The sequence below is a fragment of the Haliotis rubra genome, unplaced genomic scaffold, assembly GCF_003918875.1.
Source record: "Haliotis rubra isolate DU_JTF1 unplaced genomic scaffold, ASM391887v1 Scf783, whole genome shotgun sequence".
Classification (NCBI taxonomy): Eukaryota; Metazoa; Mollusca; class Gastropoda; order Lepetellida; family Haliotidae; genus Haliotis; species Haliotis rubra.
The window spans coordinates 386,957-399,880 of record NW_025767505.1 but is presented as its reverse complement, the minus strand read 5'-3'; the positions used below and the strand labels follow the sequence as shown (position 1 = coordinate 399,880).

The 12,924-nt window shown below is 38.4% G+C and overlaps 1 protein-coding gene across 2 annotated transcripts; it reads left to right on the top strand.

The window, feature by feature from the left end:
- The first annotated feature begins 111 nt into the window (after positions 1-111).
- LOC124260993 (60S ribosomal protein L37a) lies at positions 112-7,104 on the top strand. Of its 2 annotated transcripts, none has more exons than XM_046695313.1 (4): positions 112-187; positions 1,430-1,558; positions 5,185-5,267; positions 7,010-7,104. In XM_046695313.1, exons 1-4 carry the CDS (start codon positions 185-187, stop codon positions 7,071-7,073), a joined length of 279 nt encoding a protein of 92 aa, XP_046551269.1. In that variant the 5' UTR covers positions 112-184; the 3' UTR covers positions 7,074-7,104. The 2 variants fall into 2 exon arrangements, with proteins under 2 accessions (XP_046551269.1, XP_046551268.1); XM_046695312.1 differs by lacking the exon at positions 112-187 and adding an exon at positions 1,216-1,231 and having other exon boundaries at positions 1,404-1,558.
- The last annotated feature ends 5,820 nt before the right edge of the window (positions 7,105-12,924 follow it).

Here is a 12,924-nt window from a genome sequence, read left to right as displayed (position 1 = left end):
AAATATTACTTTTCGTAATTTATACACAAGTTTGTAAATTTGAATATGTTGTTGTGATATATTTTGAGTTCTTTGTTATATTCTATTTTACGAAAGTGTATTAGTTGCTAGGAAATACACTTTCATTTTAGACATGCGCCGTCTTTAGCAAACTCTTTTCCTCTTCCGCTGCAGACTCGAAAAGATGGTATGGGGCTAATTGCTATAGTGAATATATCCATCTAATCCGACTTCACCAAGTGGCTACTTTGTTAAATACATTTTGGAAAGTTGAATTAATGCATCCCACTACTCACTGTGCTGAATATTTGTGTACCACAATAAAGATTTATCGTATGACACACATTTTCTTTGAACCCACAGCTCTTCGTACATAAACAAGACATGGTATACCGATCGTAGAAATCACAAAGTCTGCATCTATGATCAAGTAGTTTTTCGTGTTTTAACTACATATATATCTCGTAATATATATATAGTAATTGTTTGTAGTGTTGTTTCTGAACTAAAGTAATAATTCAACAAACACCTTGCTACCATTTGCATGTCAATTCACTTCGATGTGGAGTCGAGTACCCAGTTTTCGCAAACAAAAGTGATCGTGATTTGTTGCGCTGCAGAAAGATGTGACTGCCTAATCGACTGTACACTCTTTCAGACTGAAACATTTGGTTTATGTGAATAGTGGGACCTACCATTAAATTTCTGTGAGTTTTTTCGAACGTAACAATTCATTCTATTAAACAGACTAAATAAGCAGTTTTATAATCATCTGCCAGACAGTTGAACAGGTGAAGGAAAACTTCATCTAGCCCAGCAGTAAACAGGTACAGATAAGCTGCATATCTGCGTAAATTACACAAATATTTGTGAAACTCAATTCCTATTAAGTTTATTCCGTACAAGCACGCTTGATTTTTTTGTAAATACTCAATAAATTTGATCTTACATGTGCCACACAAATGTCAAATCTTAGCTTGCGTACCGGTTGACAGATAAAATAACTGAGGTATATTGAGAGGTTCTATTTCAACACATGAACATTGCAACTTGCAGTCTTTCTTATCGTTTCTCATGTTACATATCAATTGTAAATTAAACCAACATTTAAACTTTTTTATATTTTTACAATTAAAGGAGAATTAGGATATCCAATTGAGATGAACACAAGCGAGTACATAACCCAATGACCCAAAAAGTTAACTGTAGCTCTGAGTGTTTCATATTTGAATGGGGGTTGGGTAGCATAGTTTAAAGTGTTGGCTCGTCTTCAAGACCCGGTTCAATCCCCATAAGGCAATAATGTGAAGCCCATTTCTGGTGTCCCCAGAAGATGTTGGCGGAATATTGCCGAATATTGCTAAAAGCGTAAAACCAAACTCAGTCAGTCAGTCATATTTGATTGTTTTTTCTTCTTTCCTTTTTTAAGGCCAAGCGTACAAAGAAGGTTGGCATCGTTGGAAAGTATGGTACCAGATATGGTGCCTCTCTTCGTAAGACTGTCAAGAGAATGGAAATCTCACAGCACTCCAAATATACTTGTCAGTTCTGTGGAAAGGTATGAACATGTGTACTTTGTTATGAGATACACTTTGTCACGTCAGTCTGTAGTTGATGTTAGTGATATTTGAATGTCTTTATCTTTGCCTTTTTTAATCAAGCGCTGAATCATGGCATGTTTTACTCTATGCGATTATAATGAAGCTTACACTTATTTACAGTATGCACTTGGGCTGTTTCAATTTTCTTTGGTATATCAAAGTGTTTTACTTAATAAATTCCATTCATTTTTAAGAATGAAATGTTTACTTATAATTGTTTTAAACATGTTTTGTACTTGCACTTGACTGTAAAATATCAAGACATAATGGACTTAATGCAAACGATTCAGTAATGAGCTTACAGAACTGTCAACCCAAATATTAGGCTACAAGTAACGCATCTCGTTGCATATATTTGTTGTTACTGAATAGTGTCAGTAACACTAGGTGGGGTAACCTAGTGGTTAAAGCGTTCGCTTCGTCCCGCCGAAGACCCAGGTTTGATTCCTCACATGGGTACAATGTGTGAAGCCTAATTCTGGCATCCCCTGACATGATATTGCTGAATATTGCTGAAAGCAGTGTAAAACTAAACTCACTCACTATAAGTAACAGATCCATTGCTTGACTCTGTCCATGATTGTGTGTGTGAATAAGTGCTTGTAATTTTTACCCAGTATTTGTAATATGTATCATCTTTGCCTCAAAGAGTATTTGCTGCAGCCCTTGTGTGCATGCTCATTTTGAAATTAATATCACAGTAAATGCGGAAAGTATTAAAGTATCCTTTTAACCTATGGCACAATAAACTTTCAGTTCATTCCTCAACAGAACAGAAAGCCAGTTGTTGATAGCAGTAATTTAGGTAAACCTTAATGATTCAAACTAGCATGTTTATTAGTGGTTGTCCGACTAATTGAAATAATCGAAGATTGGTTGCAGTGACTAAACGACCAAGCAATCGATCATGTTTTCTCATGATCGAACACAAACAATTCTGGAATACTTGTTTTCATTAACAGTATTTTTCACAAGGTTGGTTTTGTCTGTTACATTTCATAAGCACTACAAGCTCATTCCAAGTCAAGATTGAATTTATCTTAAAGACACCAAGACATTTATGTTTCTAACATACTAGTCATCCTTTAAAGATGTGAAGTTTTGCCCAAAAAACCCCCAAAGAACTACATGTTTTTTCCTTATTTGTTTGTGCATTAACAAATTTCATAAATGACGCTAACCAATTATTTTCGATGATTGATCGGTTGTAATGAAGCCAATTGACAGACACTGAACTAGAAGGTTAATTAGGGTAACACCTCACGAATATAATGGAACAGTCCACTGTTTAGTGAGTAGAGCAGGGTGAGCCTGAAACAGGTTAAGTTACTGAGAAGTTTGATTGTAGGTACATAGAACTTTGTTGTGTTTAAATGATAAATGATTTCTCCTCTCAAAATTGTTTTTACTATCAATTACTATCGAATATAAAACAGGTTTGTCACTGAGAGGTTTGATTGTGTTTATTGATAGAAAAGCCCCCTCCCAATAATAGCATATGTACAACAGAAGTTAACTGAGAAAAACGTTTTGTTGAGAGATATATAGATATGTACATATTTATAAACATTCTGATTTGCAGTAAATGAGACACCTGCATTGCCATGTAGATACGGGTCGATTAATACAAATCAGTGTTCTAATTTTAACAACACTTTCTAAAGATTGTACAGTTTATGTCTTTGAGTAGTATCGATGGCCATTCAAAGGGCGTAATGATAAACATTCTCACATCCATGGCCACATTGACATGATCGTCATATTTTAAATATTTATTCTAAATAAATCGTAATTAAGTTCACTCGTCATAGATCTTAATACTGTGTGCAAAACATATAACTTCTTTATTCCATATGAATAATATTTAGGTTCACATTTACTTTATTTGATTTATATGATACATCAGTGTCGCAATTTCTAATAGCTAAGCTAATGTTTTCAATATAATGATGCCGACTCCGTTAGACTAGAAGGTTAAACCGAAATGTTTGTGAAAACTGTTTTCATATTGCAGCAATAAAATTCAAATTACTGTCTTTAGGTCCATCTTTCAAAATAAATAATATAGCTTCAGTTTAACACAAGACAAATCTTGTGGATAACAACTTCTTGATTTATGTTATCCATAAGATTTGTCTTATGTCTCTACCCAACTTCTAAATGCCTTTGAAGAATTTAGCTTTAGTTTGTTCCTGTGCTTTTATTTGGACTCATCAATTATGAGATATTAACCAATTCCCAACACTAGTGTTTATTGTAACCCCCAGAACTTGTCAGAAGTTATTTCTTTTATTTTGCATAACTGTTTATAGATGTGTGTATTCGGATAATGTGTGTGCAGGGGAATTTGTATCCTAATACAGGACTACAGTCGAACCACGTTTAGGCCTAAACAAATTTGTTGTGGTTCCGATTACCCGACCAACCCTTGAATTCTGGTGCCGACCCTAGTTTTTTTACAAGGTATGAATAACATAAGCTTTCAGATACCATTGTTTTCTCCCGGCAGCAACGGACATTTGTAATTCTGATAAAAAGTCGACATGATGGCCGCAAGCTTGATTGAATAAACAATTACACATTGATAAATGTGTTATTAGTTCGTACTTTACTTCTAAAAATAAATGTAAAAAAAATTCCTTCCTGCCTACCTACCCTGAATTTTAAGAGAGGTAATCAGAACCACAACATTTTTATTATTTGGCCTTACTCGGACCCTGTATATCCGGAAAGCCCGCATTCTGGACGGTTTTAGGTGAAATGAAACTTACCTTCAGTAATTGTACTCGCTTAGCTGGACCCCGCACTTCCGGGGAGAATTTTCAAACCATTCCCATAGATTTCCATTGAAAAATGATCCTGTTAACTGGACGGAAAGTTCTGTGCACATGTGTATGATTACCACACCACAAAGTGTATTCATAGTTAATCTTTCGACAGGCGTTTGATGTGAATTGATTAATTACCCATCAAAACACTAGGGACGCGTGAAAATATCTCATCAGTAATGAAAACACATGTTAATTAGGATTAGGATTAACTACATTGTAATTGTACTGTATATAACGTCTCGTCACATTTCTGTAGACAGGTATTGGGCATAATGGCAAGTCAGCCTGCTAAACGCAAACGTTGTGTGACTGCACCCAAACGTTTGACTGTCCCAACATCACTGTACACTTCCTTCCTCCCTTGATTTTTTGATATACATGTACATACGTGAATACATTTTCAATATGCATCATCTATATGTTTTGGTTGTTTGATCCAGTTAACAGGATGCCTCGCTATCCGGACGATTTCTGAGTGTAACCAAATTGTCCGGATGAACAGGGTTCGACTGTATTTCCATAAGTTCACATCCTCTCACTTTCTGCAGGTGAATCACAACCCTAACCATTTGTATTTCAATCTTGGACAGCAGAAATGGGATATTGTACGGGAGGAACGTATAAGCTTGGGGGCAGTGAGTATTCAGCTGTTGATAGCCAAATGGGAAATATTAGAGAATCTGGATAAACTAGTTCTGCATAAATTGACAAGAATGGCCAAGGCGTCACTGAGCTTGTGTTTTGTGTTATAGGACAGTATGAAGAGGAAAGCAGTAGGCATCTGGTTCTGCTCCAAGTGCAGAAAAATTGTCGCTGGTGGTGCATGGGTATACAGGTGAGCCAATTTATAAGGGGATTAACAAGAGCTGAAAGAGCTGACTAAATGGTGTTTGCCACATGGTTGGTGTCTTTGTATCGAGACAGTGCTATCAACCTAGGTGGAAGGGTTACTAAAGGCTAGGACTCTTGCTCATCCAAATAAAACACCAGTTCGATTCTTCAAGCAAGTAAATATTGCAGGGAAATATTGCACTAAATTGGCCCGGAAGGTTACTCACTTGCTAGTGCTTTCAGCCACTAGTTTGCTGGGCATGTCCAGTGTGCGAAATTTACACTTGTCCTGTAGTCCCTGGCTAGTAGAAATTCATCAGGACCACTAAATGAAAAGTTTGCAGTGGTCCTTTGTCAACTTTGTTATCCCCGGCAACGCTTTTCCATGGCAACAAGTTTCACTTTGACTGAAATTGATGATAGTGCTATTTCCTGGAGCAGAACTTTAAAAACCTTTCAATACTCTCCTTCCACTTTTCTATATACACACCTAAATATTTGACATAATCATAACTCGTAGACATAATCATGAAGAGTGTTTTGCCATTGCGGGGGATATTGATGACTTTGTCTTCTTGTTTTGATAGTTAAGTAAATCATCAAATGTTATTTTGGACCAGTGAAGTACAGACAGTACCGCTAATTATTGTCCACTCACTGGTCCTGTGGTCTAGTGGGGAATTTTGAAAGGTTTCTTTCCCTGCATGTTGCCCACACACGTTTACAGGCTGATGGGCAATTGGTGGAATATTCCTGACTTTGCTGTTAAGCTACAGTCAGTATGGACATGTTTGTTATAGTCACTTCTCTGACAATATTCATAATATGAAGAAAAGTGGAAGTTAATGAATCCTGTATGGATTCTGGGGTAAATAGAAGGTCCCCAAACAGCTTATGCAGGTTGTAACATGGGACAAGACAGATTGGGTGGTCAGGTTTGGTTTCATGGTTGGTCAGTAATTATATTTGTGCCACATTTGCCGAGTAGTGTTAAACCAAAACAAGAAAAAGCCAAATTATGTTCACGTCATTATTGAGTGGTCATGCAGATGAGGGGTGGTGGGCTAGCCTACTGGTTAAAGCGTTCGCTCATCATGCCAAAGGCTTGGTTTTTGATTCCCCACATGGATACAATGTGTGAGCACATTTCTGGTTTCCCGCGCCATGGTATTGCTGGAATATTACTAAAGCGACAAAACTCAACTTACTCATGCAGATGATATTACATTGCAGAGAAAAGTTGCATTTTAAAGAGCCTGGAGAGGTGGTCAGTTTCCTCTTGAAATAACTAAAATATGAACAGCATATGTTTTTTAACTGTTTATCACCGACAGAGACCTGCAGAGTGACCTTCGTAGGGACATGTTCGTGTCATACCTTGTTGACCTTTCAAATATGATGCTGACCTGTATATTTTACCAACTGACGACAAAATTTGTTTCAACTGTAGACAAGATTGAAAGCATTCAGCTGCGATATTGATATCTGACTCTGTGGCTACTGTATTAGTTTGTTTCTATTGTTCATGGGGCGGTGGGGTAGTCTAGTGGTTAAAGCGTTGGCTCGTCACGCCGAAGACCCGGGTTCGAATCCCCACATTGGTACAATGAGTGAAGCCCATTTCTGGTGTCCCCCCTGCCGTGATATTGCTGGAATATTGCTAAAAGCGGCATAAAACTAAACTCAGTCAGTCAGTCTATTGTTCATGCTCCATTTGCACTTAACCTTCATCCTTTCATCTTCCAGCACAACTGCAGCTGCAACTGTAAGAAGTGCCATCCGTCGTCTGAGAGAAATGAAAGAGTCCTAAGCTGTAAATACCCAATAAATAGTCACCACAACGGACCGTGTTTGTCTTTGTGTTGTATCTGACCCTTTGAAGATCCCATATAAAGCTGATCTTCCACAGCCCATGCTGGGCGGTGAATCTCTCCGTGCTCGTAAGAGGTGACTGATGGGATTGGGCGGACAGTCGCCTGTGTCAGTGTTTCATAATTGCATGGATTGGCTCGTGATGGATTTTCAGGTCCGGGATTGACATTTTACAGACAATAACATTCAGTAAGATGACAGAAAGACAAGGGTAGCATTAGGCAAAGAAAGAAGAGGTCAGCATTAGGCAAAGAAAGACGAGGGTAGCATCAGGCAAAGAAAGACGAGGGTAGCGTTAGGCAAAAGAAGCGAGGGTAGCATTAGGCAAAGAAAGTGAGGGTAGTGTTAGGCAAAGAAAGCGAGGGTAGTATTAGGCAAAGAAAGAAAGACGAGGGTAGCGAGGGTAGGTAGTGTTAGGCAAAGAAAGACGAGGGTAGCATTAGGCAAAGAAAGACGAGGGTAGCATTAGGCAAAGAAAGACGAATCAATGACTGTGAGGTAGCCTTGCAGTTTGGGCTGATGCTGTTTACTTTTTGGATGTTGACATGATCTGAGTGAGTCAGTGACCGTTGCTTGTTAAAAGTCTGAACTGGTCCAGTAGTGCAGGTGTGATGATCATACATGGGAGATGATGGGACACTGCTTATAATTGCAAACACTGAATTGAATGGTAGTTTACATGCCATAGTTTAAGACTGGACTATAGATGGTTGGTTGGTTGTTTAAAGCTGCACTCGGCAGGTTGGTTGTTTAAAGCTGCACTCGGCAGTATTCCAGCTATATGGCAGTGGTCTGTAAATAATCGAGTCTGAACCAGACAATCCAGTGAAAAACATCATGAGCAGCGATCTATGCATGTATTGTCCGTTTGGCTTAAAAGCGGACCGATGAATTGCAATCTAACTCGAAAACTAATAAACAGAAAATACTCAATGAAACACTGATCATAATCAAAACGTCAGACCAACTCTGTGAGTATGTCGCAGAATTTATGTCCTAAAAATAAAAAAACCCATCATTAAAATATTGACAGTTCACTATTTGTTACGAGGGAGGAGTGCAGAGAAAGGGACAGCCAGATGTTCGAGAAAGGATGGAGAGGGCACAGCACAGGTTGATGAATCAATAACTTTGTCGGTACTTGTGCACGTGCTTCTGTAACACCTGCCTGTCACTTTCTCTGCACTCCTCCCTCATAACAAATAGTGAACTGTGTCAATATTTTGATGATAGTTTGTTAAACAACTTTTTTTAATTTTAGGACATAAATTCTGCAAACAAATCACAGAGTTGGTCTGATGTTTTGATTATGATCAGCGGTTCATTTAGTATTATATGTTTATTAGTTTTCGAGTTAGATTGCGATTTATTGGTCCGCTTTTGAGCCAAACGCACTATAGGATATGATGACGTGTCAACCAGGTCCGTGAGCATGACCACCGGATCCTGTTTATCGCATCTTAGCACAAGCAAGGTTACTGAAGACCAATTCTAACCCGAATCTTCACGGGTTACTGGTCTTTTGAGGGGCGGTGGGTTAGCCAGGTGGTTAAAGCGTTGGCTCGTCATGCCGACGACCTGGGTTTGAATCCCCCCATATGGGCACAATGTGTGAAGCCCATTTCTGGTGTACCCCGCCGTGATATTGCTGGAATATTGCTAAAGGCAGCGTTAAACCATACTCACTCACTGGACTATTGATGACAGTCTCATCTTGGTCCTGGGTTGAGGCTCTTTGATGATGTTAAATACACTTGTTAAATGCAGTGTGTTCGTCTGTGGTGGACAGCACCAACATATTCCAGATTATATTTTTTTAACATTACTCTCTTTGTCAAGTGTCTGTTGATATTTTGGAGGGGCGGTGGGGTAGTCTAGTGGTTAAGGCATTCGCTCGTCACGCTGCAGACCCGGGTTCGTTTCCCCACATGGGTACAATGTGTGAAGCCCATTACTGGTGTCTCTCACCTCTCGCCTGGCGCTCGGCATTAATGGGTACAACAAGGACTGGTCGGCTCGGAGTCGGTATAATGTGTCTGAGTGGGGTATTCATGATTCACTGCGGCATGGTATCTCAGTGGGCTAGCACTATAAAACCAGCTGAAGTCTGGGCTGGTACCAGCAGCCGCGATCGGGGATCGAACATTCCAATGGTGAAAGTGTCCTTTTTTTCTGTTGTAGCCGTGTAAAGGTTGTGGAGGCCTTGGATGAATCTTTCCATGAGGTCCCAAAAATATGTCGAAGCTTTGTAGTACATGCGATCGATGATCGAGACGATCAGGCACTCGCTCGGCGTCGCGCATGTCCAGAATTAAAAAGATGGAAAAATATCTGGCAATTCCAGAGAGTAAAATTTGAATCGAGTGTTTTTTGCCCATGGGTGACGCCAAATGAGTGCATGTATGTTTCTCTAGATGTCACGAAGGAGTTATGCGACATGCTTTAAAATTAGTTTCCATTAGATTGTCAAGATGTTAATTATGCCTATAACATATGCAAAAGTTGTTTTTTTATGTCAACATTTCACACTTGAATTCACTTCGGCTATATACTTTGAGATATGGCTAACGCAGCAAACTGATATCTGTGCCTCTGGGCGTGCGAAAAGTTGTGGAAAGTCTCCTTAAAGTAACTGAGATAACATTTGGTTTATGCAGTATCACAAATGTGTCTTAGAATTCACACTTCACAGTAAAATAGGACAAGTATCTTTAGAAAAGTATTATGACCAACCCGTACACCAACTGTTTAGAAAAAGTGACCAACCCTGCAGTGTATGCCAAACCAACCCGTACACTAACAGCATTGACCGGCGCTGGAAAAACGCATTTCTACGGCCAAATGCAATGTTTCCACCAGTGAGTTCGTCTCAACGGTACCGTATTCCCAACATGTAGCAGAGGGTTCCCGTCATACAATTATGCGTGGTGACAGTTTCCAACTGTTGCTCGTTATCAAGAAAGAAGCAATAATACGAGTACACCAATTATTGTAGGGGGTTCCCCTAATCTGAAATTCAACACGAAAACCACGAAAACCTGACAATTTATCTATGATAATGCACATAATAGCTGGAGTTCATGGAATCGTATGATAGAAAAGTATTCCAATGAATGATGTAAACCTTAGCTGGCATTAAAAACAACACCTTATTAAACTCCCTGGGAAAAAACGGGTGGTCGTCGCCGAGTGGCCGCCATGTTGGTTTTTGACTAATCCGGAATATCGGTGACCAACCCCAAACTGCCGGAGCTGAATGGACGTTGTGAGTAGTGGTGGTCCGATTAATTGAAATAGTCGAGGATTGGTCGCAATGAGTAAACGACCAAGCAATCGATTGTGTTTTCTCATAATGGAACAAAAACAATTTTGGAACACTGGTTTGCATTAACAACCATTTTCACAAGGTTGGTTTTGTCTGTTACATTTCACAAGCACTACAAGCTTATTCCTTGTCATGATTGAATTATCCATGGATCATACCATACTAAAGTACTGTCGGAAATGCTAGAAAAATGCTTTTTTGACTTATATTTAAAATTCAGAGGTATTACAGTTACTTAAATAACAAATATCACTTCAAGAAACATCTACCTAATGTAGACCGAGGGAATAAATTGTGAGACATGCTCTAAAATGTGTTTTCACTGATGAAAATACCAAAAACTTAGAAAAATAAGGGGTAGTGGGACGTTATTTGATACAAACATTAATTGCCTGTGTTACGTCATCAGCATCCACGGTATCGACAGGTGAAATTGACACCTGAGCACACGCTCGGGCGAGGGGTCATCTCAATAGATGTTTTCTGCAAATTGTTGAATATGTGTAGGTATAGTATACGTATTGGTTATGTAAGGGATCATTTGTGTATGTGTGTTTGTTTTGAAATAAACATACGAATTACTGTACGTTGGAAAGAATCCTATCACATGTGTTTTGCATGTCAACAGTTTATTTCATTGAAAAAATATGGATGTAATTCGGTCAGTTTAATCCAGTTGTGAACATTGGCCAAAGATTTAACGAAGTCACTGGTGTAGCTTCTTTAGAATATATATATTCTTCTCATTAAGTTTGTAGACCGCCCGTCTATGCACTCCCTTGTCAAAGTTGTCAAGGATGGTTTTACGTCCCGGTTTTGCTTTTGAGACGGTCCCTGTCTTGTCTGATTTGTTTACTATATTGTAAACTTGTTGGTAAGACATACTAACAGCTCTACAAGTTCTGTAATAAACCCTTTCTAAACTAATGAAAGGTTTACCTCTGTCTTTTTCAAGCAGAAAAAACTTATAAACCGTTGCAACAATCGACTGCAAATCGTTGGCCATAATAGACGCTGTGATAAAGATGTGCATGCATGACGGGAAACTTATTTATCAAGACTTAACATTTATATTAATATTTCTTCAATAAAGAAACGATAATTAAGTAAAGTAACACAAACGTTTATTTGTTTAGGAAATACGTTAATTCATAGTTTTACACCACCTGTATTATTAGCATAAATGTAAAGACTATTTCAGATTTCTGTTGATGACTCGGAAAAATCTGAAGTTGCTGTTTTGGTACCAAATTCTCTCCTGTAAACTGCCCTTTAAATGCATGGGAATGTTAAATCGATTGAAATAAAAATTAGGTACACTATAGGCGAGTTGATATATTGACAACATAGTACATTTATTACCTTTATAAAGATATTAAGGCTAAACAGCATTTTTCTAGCATTTCCGACAGTACTTAAGTCGTCCTTTAAGATGTGAAATTTGTAAATGTATTTTGTGCAATTTGCAAAAGAAAACCCGAAAGAACTACACGTTTTTTGCTCTATATTTTTGTGCATTAACAAACATAACCAGGAGAATTTGATAAATGACCCTAACAAATTATTTTCGATGACTGATCGATTGTAATGAACCAATTATCAATTATGAGATGTTAACCAATTCCTAACACTAGTTGACAGTACCATACCTGCCAACTCTCGCGCCTTTTATTCCTCATGTCAGGCTCTCAGACAAAACTGATAAATCTCACACCAAACTGGGTTCATATGAAAAATAAAATAAAATAATTATAGAATTCTGAATACTTCGTCTTCAGTGACTTCTGAGAAGGGAATATGCAGTTACGCGTTGTCTTGGTCCCATAAATCGCAGCAGTCAAAGAAGTAAACATCTACCTGAATCATTACATTAGATCCATCTGCTCAAAGAAAATACAAATACTTTCGTACGGTTTTATTTCTCTTCCTCACAAATACACTGTCGTTATAGTATTCACGCACAAATGCACACGCGTTTAAAAGACTGCATAAACATACATTCCTGTCCTCAGTAACTGAACTATCACCCGGCCTGCATTCCACGTTGCCAATACCGTCGGTGCGTCGTTCATGCAGGGGCGGATACAGATTTTTGAGAAATGGGGGGTGCACACTATTGAGAAAAGGGAGGGTGCACACTTCATTTTCACCCGAGTTTCAATGGTCATTAAATAAACTTTCAGGACAAAAGGGGTGGGGGTGGTATGTATCATAAAACCTCTTTAATGGCTTTAAATTTCTATTGACAGAAAATAGTCTCATATCTTATCAGCCCCAAACTCGTTAGTATGCATGACTATCTCACTAAATTGCACAGATTATTTTTAGGATCACATTTAACAAAGGCAATTACAGAAGACAAGGAAAGTTTTACTGCTCATGATTATTTATTACATACTGTGTTGGTTGAACTGCACGTATGTTTGACATGAAAGGCAAGTGTTTAAAAATACAGTTGTGAAGA